General features: G+C 50.8%; 1 protein-coding gene across 2 annotated transcripts in view; it reads right to left on the bottom strand.

The window, feature by feature from the left end:
* Positions 1 to 17,942, bottom strand: part of CRTAC1 (cartilage acidic protein 1) — a 133,397-nt gene extending 115,455 nt beyond the window's left edge. Inside the window, exons 1-2 of one of the 2 annotated variants that reach the window (XM_081074052.1) lie at positions 17,873 to 17,942; positions 1,383 to 1,579 (exon numbers count right to left, since the gene is read on the bottom strand). In XM_081074052.1, coding sequence (XP_080930178.1) covers positions 1,383 to 1,579 — 197 coding nt within the window. In that variant the 5' untranslated portion in view covers positions 17,873 to 17,942. Of the gene's footprint in view, positions 1 to 1,382; positions 1,580 to 16,818; positions 16,989 to 17,872 lie in introns of those variants that run through there. The other variant, XM_081074051.1, reaches the window with a different exon arrangement.
* Between the last annotated feature and the right edge of the window lie 3,601 nt (positions 17,943 to 21,543).

Genomic DNA, 21,543 nt, shown 5'->3' with positions numbered 1-21,543 from the left:
AGGTCTGGAATGCAGCCCCTTCCACTCTTCATAAGGTAGAAGAAATGGGGAAATGAAATAAGAAAAGCAGTTTACAAAGTATCTTTTCTATACATCATCTCATCACCACTGATCCTCACCACTGCCTTATGTGGTAAGTGGGGGAGTTCAATATGCCCATTTTACAGATGAGGAAAGTGAGGGCTGCATAGCTAAGGCACTTGCACAAGGTTCACAATGATTGGATGGTATGATTAGAATTAACACCTGGTCTTCTAATTCCAAGGTCAATACTTTCTACCATCACATGCAAGTAAAGTTACCTGCCAGTTACTTCATTCGGTGCTGCCATAAAAGCTCAGGTCTCCCAGAAAAAGGTTGACAGGTCCCTGGAGTGTTTTATTGTTGACTGATTTTTGAAGTGATACCTAAACTTTGCACTATGTAGTTTAGCAACTCTAGAATCACGGAGCCTTAGGGTTCAAATCCTGACTCATCCACTTACTATTTACTTGACAGAGGGCAAGTTGCTCACCATCTTTGAACCCTAATTTCCTTTTCTCTAAATGAAGATGATCATATGCTTACTAGTGTTGTCAGGAAAATTAAATAAGACGATGCATGTGAAAGGCTTAGTACAGTGCCTGGTCCATATTAGTGCACAATAAATAACAATTGTTAATGTAATTGGCATAATTTATAATGCACTGGCATTATAGGCTTTAAGACAAGAAGGCATTACAGACATCCCCGTTTTTACAGATGAGGTATCTGAATCTCAGCAAGTAAGGGACTGATTAAGGTCATGGAACTAGAGAGTTGTAGATCTAGGGCATGAACTCCAGCTATTTGGACTCTCAATCCTATGCTTTTCTTGTTACACAGTATTGCTTCTCAGGAGAGAAGGGAGCAGGCAGCACCAAGGCATGATTTAGAGGACGTTTAGTGATCCTTCTTAATCCATCTTCCTCCTTTCTTTGAAATGGGCAATTAATGTTTCCTTAGTGTTATGTAAAATGCTGTGCAAAGACAACTTAGAACATCCCCTTCTATCATAATTGCTTCCTGTAAGTCCCTTCTATGTAGAGATGCTAGAGTCCCACTGGTAAAGGAAGCAAAACTTGAATAACTAAGGAGGCTTAAAATATGAAAAGAGTGCTTTGCATGCTCCCTGGAAAGCCTGTCGCTCAAACACCTTTCTTTTACCTACCCTCCACTGCCTCAATGCTGTAGCAAAAGGCAAGGATGTAGCCTACCAGAGCCACCCCTGAGCCCGGCCAAAACCTGTGAGTGAGCATGTGCAGTGTTGCAGGCCACTGGGTTTTGGAACCATTTGTTACTCAGCCTTATCACAACAAAAGCTGACTGATACAGCTGTCAAATTCAGGGTGGAAGGCACTCACCCCGCCACGACGATCTCGAAGTCGCCATCATGGTCCACATCCGTGACTGCCACACCATAGTTGAGCTGGGTGGGGTTGCTGTCATAGTCGGGCGGCAGAACCGAGTTGGTGACTGCTGTGAACATGGGTTCAGCCCGCTGGGACCCCTCAGTGGGGGGCAGAAACCACAGCAGCAAGAAGAGAAACATCCTGAACATCTGAAACCAAAAGTTACAAACATTACTGGAAAAGATCTTGTAGCCCAAGCAGCGCAGGAAAATGTAGCCCCAGGTAAACACAGAAGTGCCTTCCTCCCCTGTTCACCAAGAACATGGCAATTCCTAGGCTGCCAGTTCCACAAGACCTGCGTTGACCATTCTCTTTAAAACTGCCTCCTGCCCCATCACGCCTGATCACCCTTGGCCTGCTCTGCCTTTTCTTTTTCTATAGCCCCTATCACTGTATAACACACTGTATAATGTACTTATTTACTATGTTTATTATTTATCGCCCGTCTCCCTCTGCTAGAACGTAAGCTCCACTGGGGCAAGGACCTTTGTCTGTTTTGTTACTCACGAACATCAAGGCAAGGACAACATCTGGCACCTAACAGGAATTCAATGCATACTGGTTGAGTGGATGAATGAAGGAAGGAAGGAGTAGTTGAGTATCAATACACAGGCATCTCCCATACTCGGGGATAAAGATTGGGAGAATGAAGAACATAAGAGCTCTCAAACAGTCCAGGGGTGTGGTGAGACCTCTCTGAGTGTCCAGGTGCAGAACAGAAGAGGCAGTGAAGAATTATCTTTCCGTGGGTCATACCCCAGAGGTAGCTGCAGGGATCTGTGACTTGGCAGGTCCCCTGGCCGCGGTCTCTCCCTAGGGCAGCTGACCATCCCCTCCAACCAGAAAGCAGGTAGTTAGGGAATGTATTCCAGCAGGACTGCGGAGGCACATCATTCACTTGGAGAAATTAAACCATTTCTCCAAGTACATGTTTTATTATAAATTAATTATGTATAATCCATTGTATAATTCATTATTATATCTCTAACATAACTCAGGGTGTTGCCGAGCAGCCTGGGGCCATGGGAGCTGGTGGCACACTCCCAGGAGACAGACGAGAACGGCCAAGGAGGTGGAAAAACTCCACCCACTCGTTGTGTGAGCAACGGAGACGCTCAGAATGCTACAGATGGTACCACCCTGCGACTCTGCCCGCAGGCCTAGAATCAGAACTCACAGAGTGCTCGAAAGCTCTGCTGGCACAAGTCCCACACAGGCTGCTCAGGTCCAGTCCTGCAGGCAAGGTGCTGCCTTCCTGCCTTCAGAAGGCAGCAAACCCCCTCCTGTGGAACTTCTCCTGCTAGCGCGTCAGTGCGTCTGGCAGCTGAGAGCAAGGCTAAGTGAGGCTGATGTCTTAATGAAGAGGAGATCTGAAGACTCACTCCCCCATTGTGGAGACAGACGCTCCTGCTAGCAAATAAGCTTGCTCCAGTTCAGGACTCAGAGACCAAAGTGAAGGGCCCAGGCACTGCCTTTGGAACCAAACATGATTCGAAGCCTCCGTACTGCCTTCCTGGAGAGGCTGGAGAGAGAGAGACCCAGGGGCAGGGCTCTGACTGCAGGCAGAAACTAATTATGGCGAGCCTTCCCGGGAAAGAGGTTCTTGGAGTGTCCTCATAGGGCATATGTTGGGTGTCACACTTTCAGAGTGAGGTCAGTCCAAATTACAGAGATGTCTGAATGAGACAGCGTCTGCTATTAGGCTCTCTAATCACCGAAGGCAAACATATCGCGATGAGAGTTTGCAAGTCGGAGGGAAGTTTGGTTGAATAGAGGAAAGCCATAATTGGATTAATGAGCAGCTGGGGGGAAATGAGACGCTAAAGAGTATTTACTAACCAATGCAGACATGCTGAAATGTGGCATGGATCTGAAGGTCACTGGACTTTTCAAGGTATGACCTCTATTGTAGGCACGGCAAATGCGTTTCAACTTGAGAGCCAAATCCAGTTGATTGGCAGTGGCTTGAAAGAGAGCTGTGATCAGCTTGCAACGTTTGCAATGGGCATGAAAGAGAAAAGTGGTATCAGGTACACCTTCGAGAGGCTAGTTAGTTCCTCCCAGGCACCATACCTGCACTTTGGGTCACCGCCACCAGGGAGACAGGCCCTGTTAGGGTAATACAAGCAACCGGTAGAAATTTTTTAATGAAGGCCACGAGGGGCAAGAACTGTGATCCAGCCTCTTGATTTTTACCTTTTCTATGAAAAGTAGAACTTTTAATTAAAGCAGCCATATGAAAGAAGTCGCTACTCCATGTTATCCATTTCCAGATAAATAACCTAAAGCAAGATTAAAAGAAATAACACTCCCATGGGTTGACCCCTATTTTGCTTGGTGACCTTGAGCAAACCACATTCTTGCTGGGTCCTAGCTTTCTTCTCCAAAAAGATGGTTTGGAAGTAAATCGCTGAAGGTCCTTTCCAGCTCTAAAATTCTATAAGGGATTAAAAGACGTCTTTTTTTTTTTTTTCCCAAACAGACCTTCATCAGTTTTTCTCCCTGACTTCTTCTATGAACCTCAGACCGACATGTGTGTTTCTCCTTTCTGAGCATAGTAGACATATTTTGAACAAAAAGCTTTTTAGCACAGTTCTCCAGTAGTTCCCTCTCGAGGGCCAAGGCCAGAGAGAAACACACCACCATTTGTGTAGATCCTGAGATTGCCTGCAGTGGGCAGACCGGTGCGTGGCTTCTCCCAGGGGAGCTGGGTGAGCGTGGGGCAGGGAGAACTGCACTTCATGTTTCATTCCTCTGCCATGTCAAAGGCGCCTGATGTGCCCACGGGCTGCCAAGTACTACTGGACAGTGAGGGGGTAAGCTGTCGGCCTGTCTTGATGGTGGGTTGGAAAACAGTTGTGGTGAGGAAACTTAGGAAGAGGTCTGGTAAATACCCACCCTTTCCTGTCAGGGCTCAGATGAAGGAAATCTTTGAAATGCTCCTTGAACCCTGGCTGCTCGGAGTGGACCCCAGGGCAGCAGCAGCAGCAGCAGCAGCAGCAGCGAGGAGTTTGTTAAAATGCAGAATCTTGGGTCCCACCCCAGGCCTAATAAATCAGAATATGCATTTTAACAAGATTTCAGGTGATTCGAATGCAACTTGTCGTATAGTTATTTAAGAACTGTTCTCTCCTTCAAGTAATGCTTCTCAAACTGTAATGTGCCCATGAAGCATCTAAGGCCCTTGATGTCAAAATGCAGATTCCGAGTTGGTAGGTCTGGGGTGGGGCCTGAGATTCTGCATTCTAACAAGCTGTCCGGTGATTCCTAGCCTGCTGGTCTGCAGACTTCACTTGTAGGAGAAGGCTCTAGACAAATGTTTCTAAACCCTAGCTTGCCCAACAGAATTACCCTGGGGAGTTTTCAGAAATATGCTGCTGCCCAGGACCTTCAGCTAGTTTCTGATTTGGTTGGTCTGGGGTGGGGCTTGAATGCTATATATTTTTAGAAGCTCCCCAAGTGACGTGAAGGGGTCGCCTCGGTGGAGAACCACTGCCCCAGACTCATGGTCCCCTAGATGGGAGTGTAAGGTGCAATCTAATTTGAAGTGAAAAATGTTTCTGATACCAAAATTCGTCACCAGCTTGTTGAAGTATATGAAGAAAATCTATTTAGCTAGAGAATGCCAAAGGAGGAGGTGGAATATGGAGTTTGGGGGAACAAGCAGAGCAGGGTGGTACTGCCTGAAGCAGCAGGGCAGCAGCACCCCGAATGACCTCACATTGTGGAACCGCCTGTCATACCCCTATGAACCTCTGAATCTTCTGGGAGGAGAATGTGGAGAAAAGTTAAAAATAAAATTAAAAAGTCTTCTTGAATGCTTGTGTGTGCATCGGGCACCTGCATTAGAGCCGTGCGAGTGGTGTGCACAGGTGGAATTGGCACTAAGTAGGAAGCAGGTAGGGTGAGTGCAATGGGAGGACAGCCGGGCAGAGCCGCCTGGAAGAGGCGCGGCTACACTTCACTGCAGAGCTCGGCAGAGTGGCCGTGTCTCAGCAAGGAGCTGAGGCTGCTGCTTCAGGGGAGACATGGGAAAGGGGCAAGGAGGGGTCTTACAAGGGCGAGAGAGGGTAGGACCTGTGTTTCAGGCGGTGAGAAAGAATTGCTTTGTAGTAATAATTTCTTAAAAATGCTCTATAAGCAAACTTCTTGAACAGTCCTCAGCAGGATGAAGAGAAACAAACAAACAAACAAACAAACAAAAAAACCAAAACCCCAAGCCTGAATCTAGATCTCAACCCCAAGGTCACTGGCTAGTTAATCACCATAAACCAGCCAGCGACCTTGGGCATGTTCCTTAATCGCTCTGATGTTCAGCGTCCTCACCTGTAACCTGGGAATCATATGACATGTCAAGGTTTCAAGGGTTCAGTGAGTTAGTGAAGGCCTCCCAGGGGGCCAGGCAGGGCAGCTCTCCCTGCTCACTCCTTCTCCTTTCACAGACAGTGCTGAGGTTAGATGGTCTTTAGGCATTGGCTGTCGGTCACATGCAGCCAAACTCAGTTTTCTGTGGCCTCAGGACCTTCCTGAATTCTGAAAACTGGTAACCAAGCAACCTAGATCTCTGAAGTGGGGTCAGACAGCTTTGGGGAGAGACCTCCGGAGCAATTTTCAGGGCAAGCAGTTATTTAGCAATTATTGAAAGAGCCAAGGACACCACCTCAAGCTCTCACAAAAGCAAGAGCCCTGAAGGCTTCAGACGTTGGGAATAAGCAGGGAGCACAGAGCCTTTCCAGACATTGTAGGAGGGCAGAGGCTCACGGGAGAGAGGCAGCTGCAGGAGCACCCTGCCCTGCAGAGGCCGGGCCACCAGATCTGCACAGAGAGCAACAAAGGAGCACCAAGGGACAAGAGCTAAGAGAGGCTGCCGTGGCTCAGTCACTCATGGCGACAATTCCTGTGGGTCCCTGATGGGTCCCTCGGTGGCACTGGGCTCACAGGGAGAAAGCTAATCCACATGTGCAGTACAGGGTGAGGGGTGCTGTGGAGAAGGGAGCACAGACAGATCTAAATTAGCTGAGGTGGGGTTGCTGGGGAATGCCTCTGCAGAGGTAGGGGCGAGGCTGAATTTTAAAGGATGTTAAGAAACTAGCTGGACAGGAGAGGCAGGAGGAGGAAGAGCAGACAGAGAGCAGACTCCTCAAAGGTCTGGAGGACCCAGCTGTCACCCCGCTGTCCTTCTAGCTCTGCTTTAATTAAGGCCCCGATCCCTTGGTCATGAGTTAGGAGGAAGCATTCATTTCTTGCTCCTCAACTTTTCCATCCAGAGGAGCTTCCATGAGACTAGAGCAGCGGTTCTCAATGGGGTGTGTGGGGGGGGGGGAAGGAGGTTGATCCTTTCACCCCACCCTTACACAGATCTATCAATGTCTGGAAACATTTTTGGTTGTCACAATTAGGGAAGTTGGGGTACTACTGGCATCTAATGGGTAGAGGCCAGAGATGCTGGCAAACGTCCTGCAATGCACAGAGTGGCCCCCAACAAAGAATTATCCAAAAGGTCAGTAATGCTGAGACTGAGAAACCCTGGATTAGTGCAATATTCTGGCCTCCCTCTTTCCCTCACTACCTCCTCCTGAGGGCTAGGTCAGATCGGTCAGTGTGGAAGAGCAGGGCACGGAGAGCCCTTGCTGGGGCTGTCCCTCTGCAGTCTGCCATGTGCTGAGCTTGACCAGGCAGGCTCAGCCCCACCCGTGCCCACAGAGAGGGCTGCCGTGGGAGGTGCAGGAACAGCAGCAGGCCCCATGGACCCCACTCCACAGCCTGTAATGATGGCGGCATTTTAATCTCCATCTGCCAGAACCCGGCCTCTCTCTTCCCTTCTCCCTCCCCCTTTCTCCTTCTCCTTTGGTCCTGAATCTGAGTAGGGAAGTGGGATGGTATCCCTTGGGCTCCTTCAAACCTCAACACTGCCACTCAGGTTGAAAATCTGGTGTCATATTTGGCTCTAGCTTCTTCCTCATTCTTCACGACCACTGGATCAGATCACCAAGTCAATTCTGCTTCATGAATCTCTTTCAAAGCTGCCCCATCTTTCTGTCCCCAGTGCCAGGGATGTGCCCCTCTGTCCTTCAGCTGAACAACAGCAATACTTGCCGACTGCCTCCCCCTCCTCTCATCTCTTCCTACTTCCACACGGCTATCAGACCTCCTTTCCTAAATCTCAGAGCTGATCATGCCGTTCTTCAGCCTAATTTACTAGACCGTGTACACAAGGCAAACAAAGATTTTTTTACTGCAATTTCATGTAACAAGTCCTAATGAGGAATGTAATAACAACACTTAACCTACCGCCAACTATGTGCCAGGCACTACTCTAACCCTTCACATACATGATCTCATTTAATCCTCATAGTAACCTTGGGAAGTAGGTACTACTATTGTCCCCATTTTATAGATGAGGAAAGTAAAGAACAGAGAGGTTAAGTAACTTGCCCAAGATCACACAGCTAGTACGTGGTAGAGCCGGGTTTGTGCCTAAGCCGACTGGCTCCAGAATTGGTGTTCTCTGACTATACCAAACTTGTCTTAAACTGTGTGAGATTGGAAGACAGTGGAAGGAGAAAGCACCTCTATCAGGGGCAGCTGGGGAAGGCCTAGAGAAAGGCGGTGGTGAACTGGCCAGCGGGCCCAGCATGTGCAATGGCCCAGCAGGCTTGTGTAGTGCGAAGAGGCTCAGCATGGCTGGAGCATGGGATGGGGTCAGGACAACGGGGGGGCAGGAATGTGGCTAAGGCGGCTGGAAAAGACTGTGGCGGCCTCGTGAGAGATGTGAGCCAGAAGGGTTAGAGAAGGACCTGGCAGAAATGGTGTGTTGGAAAGAACACTAGCAGTGGGGTGCAGAAGAGGCTATGGGAGGGCAGGGCTGGAAACAGAAGCTGTGGCCCATGTGGGAGAGAAAGCTGGAGGCTGACCTGCAGTCATTCACTCATTCAGTAATATTCTTGTGCACCGATGCTATGCCGCACTGTTCTGAACACTGGGAAACAGCTGAGAACAAGCCCTTGTCCCTGTGGAGTGTGCATGCTAACGCCTGTCACTGGCATTAGTCACGGCGTTTCTCCACCCCATCCCCATCCTGGTGGTCTGCAGTGCCAGCCAGGAAGGCAAATGCTACACCTTGCGCAGCCCCCCGCCCCCGCCTTAGCGGCCACCATGTCCTATGCGTCTTCCCCAGCACCAAGGAAATGTAAGGCTTCCTCCTCTTTCCCTCTACCTGGAGAGCGCTCCAGACGCTGCCTGCAGCTGCACTCACAGAGAGGAGACTTGGTCCTGCTCCAGAAAAGGCAGATGAAAACTCAAGGGACCCAGGCTAGGGGGCGCCACAGAGACCAGCAGTCTAACGAAATAGCGTTTCTGGAAGTGGGAGGACAAATGGAGTCTCCTAGCCTTATGCACAAGGCATAGCAGGTCCTTAATAAGTATTATTAAATGCTCAGACTTCCTGGTCTGTAAAAGGGGAAATGAAATGAGACAGTGTTAAGTGCTGAGCGCGGGGCCTGGCAAACAGAGAGTCCATCCCCGGCAGGAAGCAGGAGCAACCGGCACAGTAGTGCTTCTGCTAATAAATGTTGAATGAACACATCGCAGGAGGTGGAGTCCAGGCCTTTCCAGGACGAGCTGCCAAACGCTGAATGGAATGTGCAGGCCTGTGAGACTTTGAGGAATAGGCTTGCTTCTGTTTCTAATTTGTCTAGGGACCTAGTGGAGTTCTTTGACTTCTTAAATACTACTTTCCAAATGCGGAACGCCTCAGTTTACTGTAATATACTCATTCATTCTGCAAGCATTTTAGTAGATGCTTATGGGCCAAGTTGGAAATGATGACTAAGACATGGCTTCAGAAGTCAAAGAGCCTGCAGTCTACCAGGAGGGAGTCACAATACAGAGTAGCAACAGGTACAAAGTCCAGGCTCATCCCCTCGGAGGGAGGCATGAATTGGCAAGGTGGATGGGAAGGGCAAGCAGGAAAGGCTCTCTGGAGAAGGGGAACAGGGATTCCAATGGGAGCTGCGTTCCAGGTGGCGGGGGCCTGGATGTGACACAGGGCATTGGTGCATGCTGCAAAGGCAGTTGCTGCTGCTGGAATGTGCTGTCTGGGGTGGAAGTGGAGGGAGAGAGAAGGGAGCGTGCAGGAGGAGGTGGAGGGGGTCTTGTATGAAGGCAGCCGTGGGGCCCCGTACAGCTTGCTTTGCCAAGGTAAGGAGGCTGGAATCACACTGCGGGGAGGTTTGGAAGTTGGGCCAAGACATGCGTTTTAGAAAGGGCATTTTAGATGTGGGGCAGCAGTGGGCAGGATGGAGAGGCTGGCTGTGTTTCTGAAAAGTGAGTGAGAGCATGACAGAGGGGATTTGGACATTCTGGGGCAGGGGAGGGGCATGGCACTGGATGACCTCCAAAGTTCTTTTCCAGGCCTACGAACCTATGGGTAAGGTCCTATCTCCTCCCCCCCATCATTTAAAATGCATTAGTGGACCTTGCTATTTACAAGTATCCTCCTGAGAAGTTTTCTGTGTAGCAGTGATCCACTCCTTAGTCTGTTTTCAGTGGAAATCCAAATGATCCCCTATCTATCTACTTAGAGCTGGGGAGGCCTGGTGGGAAGGGGAAAGGGAGGGGCGTGAGCATCCAGAATGTGGAGAAGGGGAAGAGAAACCAGCTCAAGGCTCAGAGCTGGCCTCCAGCTCATGGCTCAGAGCTGGCCTCCAGCTCATGGAGTGGGCCCTGCAAAGGCTCCTCAAAGCCTGCTTGGTCAGTGAGGCCTTGGAGGTTTCGAGCCCTGGTGCCACGTGCCAGCCCGAAGGGAAGCTGGGCTCACTGACCCAGCCCCGTTTGGAGATTCACTTAAATATCAAGAACTACCGCTGTCCCAGAGTGGCCACCTACATTCCCGAACTCATCTGTTCCCCTACCGAGCACCCCTTGAGCCCTTCCACATGCCAGGCATTGTGCTGGGCACCGAGTTAGAGGTGAGAACAAGAGACACTGTGCGTCCCCCCACACTGCTTGTAAGGCAGCATTTCTCCTTCTGGGGACACTTATTTCCCCACCTGCCAAAGCTTCTTTGGATATACGTAGCTTCTCAGATGTGAGGTGCATGATTAGGATTTCCAATAAAAGAGCCTGTTCTTTGAGACCAGGGTGAAAGGGAACATGACATCACTTAGATGCTGAGACTGCTGGTGACGCAATAGGCCTTTCTGCTCCATTCCTGACTACTGAGCTCCTGAGGCCACGGGGCCTGGCCTGGACGTACAGAACACTCATGGAGCAACAGGGAGGAGATCTATGGGACAACCCCCACTCCTGAGCACAAAGGGCATCAGACCACGGATGGGCCTTATATGAAAAACATCAAAGGTGGCTGCTCCCACCAATCCTACAAGTGTTCCTCTGCCTGGTTCGGGTTCCCATGCTTCTGAGCTGCGTCAGGATTTGCACGTCACCATGGGTCCTTAAAGACAGACATCAAAGGAGGGCAGGGCAGGGAGACCAACTAGACCCCTCCCTTTGGGGCTTATCTCCAGGTAGGTGGAGGCTGCTGTTAGGAAGGGACGTCCCTGCAGTCCCACTTCCAGGAAACGGGACACCCTGAGCTCAGCAGTGATTCCGGTGCCCTTGTCACTGGACTTTTCAGGTGCAAACAAAGGTAAGAGCAACTGGAAACAAACACAAGGCTCATCTTACACTCCTTGTACTCAAGAGTCTTCTGTGGCTAATTAAAGTAATACGACGAAATGTCACTTAGATCTTTAAGAATATGCCTGTTAAATAAATAAGGTTTTATTCATTAATAACACACCTTCCCATCCCTCCGTGAAGTTCCTTGCAGAACTTCTCTGTGCCAAGAAGGCTGAGCAGGAAAGGGTGGAAGAGAAGTCACCACCTCCCCTTCCCGGAGGGAGTGGGGACAAATCTAGTCGCTTGTCATTTGTGGAGCTATCAGTTTCTCCTCCGGATGTTGATCAGATTTCCTGGGCTGGAACCAACGTACAGGGCTAGGATACTGGAATTTTTCCAAGAAGCAAACGCTCTGCTTCTTACGAAGTCAACACGATTTCTTTCAAGGAAAATTTTAATCCTTTTTTTTTAAAGTGCCTAGGGTTTTTGAAGGGCAAATCTTTGGACATTTCTATAGAGATAATGATTATGATATACTTATCGGTGGCTAAGAGCACTTCCCACCCCCTCCCCCACCACACACACACACACACACACACACACACACACACACACACACACAGAGGCATGAGGGTGGGGGAATGATACACCCAACATTCTACAATGAGTCAGTGGCATAGCCAGAAATAGAACTTTCCAAATTCTCTAATTCTGAATAATAATATTAATAATAGCTTATTTATAATTTTTTAAGTGGTTTCACAGCTCACATTTAATCTTCACAACAATTTTGGGGGGAGTTTAGGTAAGTCAATCTCAGGAGACAGAAGATTTGAGTTCCACACCAGCTTTGCCACTTGCTTGCTGTGTGACCCTGGCTGGTGTCTTCACCTCTCTGGATCTCAGGGTCCTCAGCTGTGAAGTGGGAGAGTTGGATGAAAATATGTCTCAAATCTCTCAAACCTTTCACATGCTCTGATTCTGTGCTGCAATGCTCTTCCAGTCCAGGGTTTCCCAACCTTGGCACTGCTGGCATTTTAGGCCAAACAATTCTTTGTTTGGGGGTAGGGGGTACTGTCCTGTGCACTGTAGGACGTTTGGCCTCATCCCTGGCCTCTACCTACCACATGCTAGTAGCACTCCCTACCCCACTTTTGACAACCAAAAAATGTCTCCAGAAATTACCACATGTCTGGGACACACTCCTCTCATCACTGCCTAAGGACTTCAATAAGGTCAAGATCATAAGTGATTCAATGGAAAAGGTCTTCCCGTCCCCTCTTCTCCCCCAACCAACCCCTTCACACCTTTCTGCACACTTCTTAAACACAACCTCCCAGCCCTTTGCTGCTTCTCATTTCTTAAATGCCCTAAGAGCTCCAGGGTGTGTTTGGTGTGACAATGAACCAATTGATTTCATGCTTTCTCCTAAGGAGGGTTCACAGGTTTATGTCCCCTAAGTAACCAGCTAGGTTCCCCAGAAATCCCTCGCAGAGGCCCGGCTGGCCTGGAAGCCTGTATCTGCAGCGTGCAGGAGGCTCGGTGAGCACGGATTTGTCAGCACTCTTAAATCACTGGGCTCCGAGGAAGGCTTCTCCCAGCACAAAGATCCTTCCTTAGGAATCAATAGCTCAGGGCCTTCCATCACATTCAGAATTATCCTGGGACCTGTAAAATTTCTCTTCTCCAAGCATGGCAGAACCCCAAAATGAAAGCCCCAAGGTGGGGGAGGGAAGAAGGCAAGGAGGGAGCCCTGCCAAGAAGGCTTTGTCCATCAGCCCAAATGTTGCTGTGAGCAGAGGCAGATGTGCAAATCTGGACACTTGGTCTCATTTGCTGGCAAAGGAAAGACACAGTGTAGTTCCCAGCAGTAATATCTCCTCCTAACCCAATACCTCTGTATATCTTACCAAGGGCAGAGGCATGTTAAAGACTGTCTTCCTTGAGCTTCACTGTCCTACCCTCATCCCAGGGTTGCCAGCTTCACCATGTTGCAGAGGAGGAAACTGAGGAATGCAAAGGTGAAGTGGTTTGTCCAAAGTCTCTAAGCCAGTAAGCAGGGATCCAGATTCTAAGCCTGTGTCCTTTCCACTATGCTGTCCTTTCCAGGAAGAGTGAGGTGTCATTCATCTAGTAGGGCTCATGAAAGGGGCAACTTCTTGTTTTCTCAGTGTCTAATGTCACTTCTCAAACTATCTATCCTCTCCCCCATTCGCACAGAAAGCCAGAGATCTTGTGCTAGAGCTACATTTTATGTAATTCTATTCCTCTGGCCTTATCTAGAACCAGACCATGCGGGCACAAGTCTTCAGCTAGAGCTGGGAGCTGACGCGGATTGTGAGCACAGCCTCTCAGAACCCCACTGTGAAGGAGGAACTGTTGTTCTCTGGTGATCCCCATTATCCTACTGCCACCCTCTCCCCGAAGAAAAACACCCAACTTATCTGTGAACCCGAAGGAGATGAGGAAACGGAAGCATCTTCCCTGGCAACAAGCATCCTCTAAGGCTCGGGTGAGCCTTAGAGACGGAAGAGGACCCACCTCCTGGAATTCTGGCGTGGCAATACTGGTTCCTCCTGAGGGTCACCACCAAGTGTGCCGAGGCTCTGAGGGGAACTTCATACAGTGTGCAAAGGAGCAGGGTGGGAGAGGAAACAGAGGGGGCAGCCCACAGGCCATTCAGCAAACCGCCTTCCCAGGGCCCAGCTCAGATGTCGACAGCCAGCCTCACAGAATAGAAAAAGGGCAGTGGAAGTGGTAGTATCTTCTAGGTCACCCCAGAAGCCCGAACAAGAGGATTTTGCAAAAATAGAACATCCTAGCACTCTGACCTTGAGCGGGTAGCTAGCAGCAAGATTGGGAGAATGGGCAGGTAGTGGTTGGAAAATCTCTGCTTCACCCAGGATCGAAGTGCTGAAGGTCTCAGAGGCAGTACGGTGACTGCTGAACAGAGACCCCCACTCCAGCACACCTTAGCAGAAGAAAGGGAGGGCTCCAGTACTGGGTTCCATGACTGCTGTGCAGGACTGAGCACTGCTGATTCCTAAATGCATGGACAGAAACCTGGAGATGCACTGCTTTTGCCTAAAAGACTGCTTGGAGTAATGAGACAAGATAATGGAGGAGGGGAAAAGAATCATCAGGAATTCCTATTACCTGTATATGTACATTACAAGAACTTTAGCTGCTCCTCACCTCCTCACTCTGAATGACAGATTCAAAGGAAAGTTCCCCAGTTTACCTAGTTCAGATCTGTCAGCAGTTACGAGTACCTACTGTGCAGGGAACACCCGTCCATCTCCATGGTAAAGAGGAAGCAGGTCATGGAGCGGAAAGAGCTCCGAGGAGAGGACTAGGAATCCCAAGACCCAATCCTCTTTCTCCCACCAAATAGCTACATGACCTTGGGAAAGATACTTGCTTTTATTGGGGTTCAGTTTTGTCATCTGTAAATTAAGTGTGCATGTGAGTTTTGGGGGATGAGATGAGGTTAGACTAGATGCTCATCAGTGTTCCTCTCTTCTAGCGCTAACGTTATTTGGCTTTATGAGTTCAAAGAACACACTAGCGTCAAGCACAAAGGAATGATCTCTGAGGGCGGGTGGGGATGAGGACTAGCTCTGTTTCCTTGCCATGTTGTACTTGCACCTGCCCCATTGCACCTGACATCACATGACCACCTGAAGTCCAGAAAGCATGTGGCAGGAGGGTTTCAATCATAAAGGTGACGGTTGGGGGCTGTGGCCTGAGCTTGCTTAAAGCGTTAAGTTACTATGGCCAATGAAGGGCAAGAAGTAAGAAAGTCAGTGGTCCTGAGCTGGGTGCCTTTGGCGCCCCCTACTGGACACCAAGAAGCCTGCAGGACAGCGTCATTCGCATCTGCCGGCAGCAAGACCGACTGAGAACAAACTTGTCACAAGCTCTTTAAAAGGACAGCCTTCCTATGTTTCTCTCCTTAATATTTCATAGGTCATTGGTCCACACATTCACAGGAACACTCCTGTGAAGCTGTAGGACCTCTTAACCAGACATCAAAGTGCCAAGCAATAAACATCAGGGTTCAGAACACCAGGTGCAGCTCAGATGGAGAAGGGAAGAAAGAGCAACAAGGAGATATTTCGCTGTACAAATTCCCAGTGGAGAGAAGGTCTTGGGAAATGCAGCAGAAAAATGTTGACTGCAGGCAGAGGGTGGAGCTGGGTCTTGGGGTCTGGGTTGCTGGCTCCCATAAAAGACCTCCAGGCTGAAGCAGCTATCCTAGGAGTTCAGAACACCCGGCCGTGCTTAGGGATGAGGTACAGGTGAAGCATACAGCCCCACCTGAGCAGCCTACCTTTGACCTTTTCCAGAGACCATTAGTATCAACCGGAAACAGGAATATTCTCATCGTGGTCCACTGTACCAGCACCAAGACCCTGAACTCTTCGTTGCCTCTTAAATTGACTTTAGGGACCTGCTGCCAGAAGGATGTTTTCAATCAAGTCAGAGGGAGAGAAAATGCTTCCTCAAGGGCCATATTAGAACAACTGCCATGTCCCCACTTTCCCGTTTTCCATCTCCTCTTCCTCATGGCCGAGAGTGAGGTACAGTGTGACTCTCTGAATTTGCTCTAATTCAGTCTTGGGTGTCTCCAGCCCCAAGCCGTCAGGGTCAAAAAATCTCCCATCAGTGGCATTTCTCTTCCCACGTGAGTTTCTCCTAATTCAAGACAGCGTTACAGAGTTGTCCCCTATTCCTGGAGCCCTCTGCCCTTCTTTTCCACATGGTTTCACTTGGGAAGTCCTGCACTCATCCCAGAAGACATCTCAAGTATGACTCAAGAATGTGTCCCGCTTGGAGAGCTGGAGCATCTCCTGGGGGGCAGAGTAGCTAGCCTAGGTGCACGCGCCATCACCAGCAACAGCAGTCTTCATCAGTCATTCCCAGAGGAAGGGGCTTACCCACCCCCAACCCCAGGAGCATTTCCTCACCGTTCTGGGATGCCCCCATCCAGCCTGGGATGACTTTGGATTCTTCAGTTGGTTTCTGCAGAACCCGGACTAACCAGGGCTCCCAACTACTGTACTGTGAAGAAGTGCACTGCATTGCTGGGCATGCCCCCAAGCCGGGCCTGCTGCTCCATCAAAGCCTCCATGTGCCCCCACGGGGCAGAGGAAGACCTCTGGTTCCTCTGGAATGCCTGAGGCTGGCTTGCCTGAGACCAGCTGAGAGCGATGAGACCACACCTCGGTCCAGCAAAGGCAGCTGGCAGCTATGCCGCGCACCGGGCTGGCTCCTGGAGCTCTCTGCCACCCAGCGCTGTGCCGGGGAGCTTGGCTCCTCCAGGTATGAAACGCCAGCCGCCCATCCTGGAAGCAGCTTCCAGTAGCTTCCCCGGCCCGTTGCTGAGCCTGCCTGGCTGGCTGGGTGACTCCCCAATATCCCCAGCACAACCCTCCTCACCTACTCCGCTCCCTCTCTGCCCCGGTGCCCCCTCCCCAAACATCTGACCTCCAACACCTTCCTTGCCAGCTGGGAGGTCTGTTGCTTCACACCTCCTCTCTGCCACCGCCGGCCCCGCTCCCGCCTAGACCCCTGGCTCCGCGCGCCAGTCGAGTCCTGAGCCTCTTGGCAAGTTGGAAGCAAAGCCGCCGCCGCCTCGGCGGTCTCTGTCTTCCCTGGCTCCAGAGCGGCGATCCTGCCACCCCTGCGGGAGGATCCGGAGGGGAGCCTCGGGAGGGAGAAACTTTCTCCGCCTGAGAAGGTGGGGGCACCGAGCGGTACTCACTCCGGGGTCAGCGCTGGGAGCCATCCTCCTGCTCTCTCCGCCCCACCGCTTGGGGGCGTCGGAGCGCGGGCGCTCGCTGCTGCCTCAGCCGCCGCCGCCTCCCAGCTCCCAGCCCCGGTCCCGGGCTGGCCTCGAGCCTCCCGCCCCGACGCCGCTCGCCCGCTTTATACAACTCCACTCGAGCGCGCGCGGGCTTATGTAAAGGCTGGCGGAGCCCCGCAGCCAATGGCGCGGCGGCTGGAGCTCGGGGCCCGGGGGTGGAGGGCGCCCGCGCGGCCAATCGCGGCCCGGATAGCCCGGGGAACCGGGTGGGGGTAGGGCGCACCTCCCCGCGCTGATTTAGGAGCCAGGATTGCGGTGGCAGCAGCCAGCAGCCAGACTGGCCCGGCGCAGCGCGGCGGGCGCTGGGGTGGGCGGCGGCGAGGTCGGGCGTCCCCTGCGCCCCGCGGCTCCGGCACGTAACCTTCAGGAGGCAGCGGGGCCTGGCGAGGGGGCTAGGGCTCCCGGCTGTGCGCTGGGGTCCTGGGCCATGGGAAGCAGGGGTCCCTCGGGAGGAAGCGCCGGGAAGGAAGGCAAGGGGGAGGGGAAGGGAGGACGGCGAGCTCCGGGGCCTCACGGCCACCCCTGCGCTCAGGGCCAAGGGTGACGGCGGGAGCAGCGGCGCTGCCTTCCCGTTTCCCCCAGAGACCGATCTGGCGTCGCCTGGCCAGGCCGGAGCGGCCGCGCGAGCCGCGCAGGTGGCGAGATTTCGCGCTGCGGAGCGAGCGCCGAGCCGGTCTTTATCCGGCCTGGGAACGTGTCCGAGCGCCTCCCGGGGACTGCTCAGTATGGAGGGCGAAGCTTCGCGACGGGCCCCATAGGGCGGGGGGCCCGCGAGCACAGCTCGGAGATCAGGCGCGGTGGCGAAAGCGGCCGCGGGCAGCGTCTCCTCCCCCAGCCTCCAGCCCGCCCGCCGGCGGTGCCCCCACTCAACCCCGCCTGCCCCCGCCCAGCCGCGCGGTGGCGGAGCCAGCCCACCCGCTGTGGCCCCGTGCGTCCTTCCAGCCTCCCTCACCGCTTTGTTCGCAGGTACTGCTTCCGCCTCCTCGACCCCCAGCCCACTGCGGCGGGTTGGATGGCCTCTGCCTCTCGGGACCAGGAACCGCGGGGGCTAAGCTTGGGAAGAGCGCGCTTGGTCAGCAGTGCCCCAGAATACCCGTGTGCCGGGCAGGAAACGAGCCTAGATCGATAACACTGTTTAAGTCTCATTTTGCACCTAGAACAGAGCCTGGCACATAGTAGGTGCTCAGTAAGGCCGTACTGAATGAATTTTAAGCTTCCATAAGTAAGATCTTTGGGTTTCTGAAAGCTGGGGCACGGGGCTTTGGAAGAGAAAGACCTGGGAATATGCCATCAGAGAGGGAGGGAGCTAAGATTGTTTTCCCATCTATTGATGCCTTTGTGACCACCACACCGGCGGTTGGGCACTTCACTCTTAAAATGACTCCAATGTATTTTTTGATGGAGGGCCCCAGACCTGGTTATCCCCAAATTTTAAGCAGCACTCCCAGGGCTTACGTTGGGCCCTGTTTTTTTTAGGTGTGTGATTGTCCTCTGGAAAGAAGTAGCTAAGCATAGCAATTCTAACTTTTTTGGGCCCCAGACCTAGCTCAGGTTCTTAACCTTTTGAGGGTTGTGGACCCTTTTGAAAACCTGGGGAAGACTTGAATTCTTTTTCTAGAAAAATACACGTACACACACGCGCGCGCGCGCGCGCGCACACACACACACACACACACACACACACACCACTTGAGTATAATTTCAGGATCAATTAGAGTCTCCCCGGGGCCTCTGTCCGATGTCAACCTGTTTTTCTAGGAAACTAGGGCGGTAGTTTATAATCGCCCTCCTTTTGGGGATCACGGAACCCTTTTGAGCCTTTCAAGAATCTGATTAATTTTATGAATCTGCTTCTCAGAAAAAATGCTCAATCACATACATACATGTTGACATGCAATTTTAGGGGATTCATGGATTCTTAAAACCTAATCTAGGACCCCGGATTAAGAACCTTCACCTAGTAGCAAACAGCCTGCACCCCAAGGGCACACCTGATTCCCCAGCTCTCTCCATAAGGAGTCCAGTCGGCTCTGCACCCTATTGCATCATGCCACCACCCTGTCTGAGGGCATCTGAGCCATGTGGTGAAGGCCCTGGCACCTGAGAGACTATCTCCACACTTCCTCCGCGTCTTGGTCCCCGCAACCCTCTTAATGTGGAAATAAGTTGCAGGTTGTCATGTTCTGTCTGATCTATGAGTGTTTCTCACTCAGAAACTCCAACTCAGAGACATCAAGTGACTGGTAATTAACCAGTTTCACTCAGTCCCAAGCAACTGAGCACACCTTTCTCGGTTTTTGTTCTCACCTCCCTCTCTGCAGGCGGACCTGTGAGCAGCAGCCCCAGCTGCGGAGCCTCATCTCACCTAAACCTGACAGATTTAGTAACCAGTGCAGCAATGAACAGCATTAGCCATCCAGATGTGAACAGGCTCTCTGCGCAAAACTGCGCTACAATGATCTCGCACGTTCCTGTTCCTGCAGCTAACCAAGTAAGGGTGCAGTACACCAGACGTGCTGGGGAAGGACAGAGCAATGTAGGAAATGACAGAGAACATTCTCTTCAGGAAGTTCTCTAGGAAATGCAGTCCGGTTTCTGCACTTGAACTTGCAAGGGTTGAGCCAGTGGGCCAGGCCATCCTGGTCCTATAATTTCTAATTCCGCTGTCTTCCACGTCCATGCACTCAGCTCATGTCCACTCAGAACTCCAGCCCTCCGCAGCCTATCTCATGGTAGACATCTTACTCTCACAACTGCACGGACACACCCTACTTGCACACTTTATGGACTGAATTGTGACCCCCCCACCCCCACATCACCACCAAACATGTGGAAGCCTTAACTCCCAATGTGACTATTTGGAGATAGAACCTTTCAAGAGGTAATCAAGGTTAAATGAGGTCCAAAGGGTGGAGCCCTAATCCTTAGGATTAGTAATTTTATAGAAAAGACAGACACTGGAGATCTCCCTCTTGGTCCACGCACAGAAGAAAGGGGATGTGAGGACACAGAGGTGGTACTTTGGTATGGCAGCCCAAACAGTAAAGCACACACATGTTCAACACGTTCCTTTCCCCATCCAGCTTGCTCAGTCTCCTCCCAATACTTTGACTCCAGCCTTCTTCACTCTAGTGAAATCTCTCTGCATATTGTCCCCCGACAAATCTCATTCATTGTGGGACACTTGCCTAAAATGTTTTCTCGTCTTTTGATATCCAAATTAAATCTCACCTCTCCCACCAGTTTCCAAAACCGCCCTAGCCAGTGAGCTTTGCTTTTTCCGTTCATGTGCAGATCTGCAACATCTTAGCACTCTATTATGAGTACTCTGTTGTTTTCTTTCTGTTTCTTACGCGTAAAATTTGGCCTTCCTATCAGAATGAAAGCTCCTTTAAGTCCAGAGTTTGTACCTTATACTTGACTACCTCATAGAACCCAGCATGAAACTGGGCACATAGTGAACACACAGTGTTTGCTGGTTCATTTATTCCAATTAAACATAGTTAATCTTCAAAAAAAAAATCTAGAAAGGTTATGTATGTAACACTTCATTTTCTAAAAGTTCAAGACATTTTGTGTGTCTCATATTTTGTGTGTCACAGATTGTTTTCCCATCTATTGATACCTTTGTGACCACTGTCATCCTGAAAGCCTGTTGGAGCAGGGGCCCTCGGGAACTAGCTCTCTTCTGTAGGCCAGGCTCAGAGGGGCTCCACACATTGCTCACAGTTACACATAGTCACCCCTTCTTTCTCCAAATCAGCGGCTTTGCTGTCTTTTGTTTCCTTGTCGTCCTCCTGATCCACTCAGCTGTCTTCTCATTCTCCAGATGGTGAGAAAAGGCCAGGGAATCTCAGATCTTAGAGATGCTTCTGTCCCAATAGATCTGTTGCAAAAGAACAGAAAGGTTGGTGCAGTTCCTCAAGCCCTGGAGTTGTGGAATCCAGAAGGTATCATACATTCTGAAACATCCTCTGTGAGGCCTTGGGCAGCGTCCTGTAATCAGCCACATTACTATTTCTGCAGTGAGATACATGAATGTTCACACCAAGTGGGTATGAGGATAAAGTAGCCTGACATCAATTTAGGTTTGATTTTTGTCACCAGATGAGTTTCAGCACTAAACTTGCAAACAAAACAAAACAAAAACACCAAAATCCACCAAATCCAATGTTCAGAGATTTGGAAATTTTTGCAATTGCAGATAAGGGATTGTGGAATGGTATTTTAGGCTTGGTTGTCCCAGAAAAAATGGATGTTATGTGAGGGTGTGGAAAAGACTAATGAGAAGCCATAAACAGTGAAAGAAGTGACGAGGTTAAGAGAGTATGAGGAAATCGCCTCTTCTCAAACCAAGTTGTGTTGGGTTGTTGTCCCTTGTTCCTAAGGAGTACATAGTCATCAGATGACTGGTGAGTTTCAGGTGCACTTGTGTTAAGAGTGTCTTATACGTGTCAGACGTATGGAATGGACTTTTGAGGGGAGGCAAGTAGGAGTGGCAATGACAGAAGCTCTTGTGAAGAAGACACAAATATGGTGGACTTTCGTATGGTCAGAGAGAGTTCAGAAAAGCTTGAACTGGGAGCACACGCTACAGGCAAACTTCTCCAGGTAGTGAGAGGG

Source organism: Rhinolophus hipposideros (assembly GCF_964194185.1).
Source record: "Rhinolophus hipposideros genome assembly, chromosome: 15".
Lineage (NCBI taxonomy): Eukaryota > Metazoa > Chordata > Mammalia > Chiroptera > Rhinolophidae > Rhinolophus > Rhinolophus hipposideros.
Note: the sequence above shows the minus strand (reverse complement) of the source record. Positions and strands in the feature narration are given on the sequence as shown.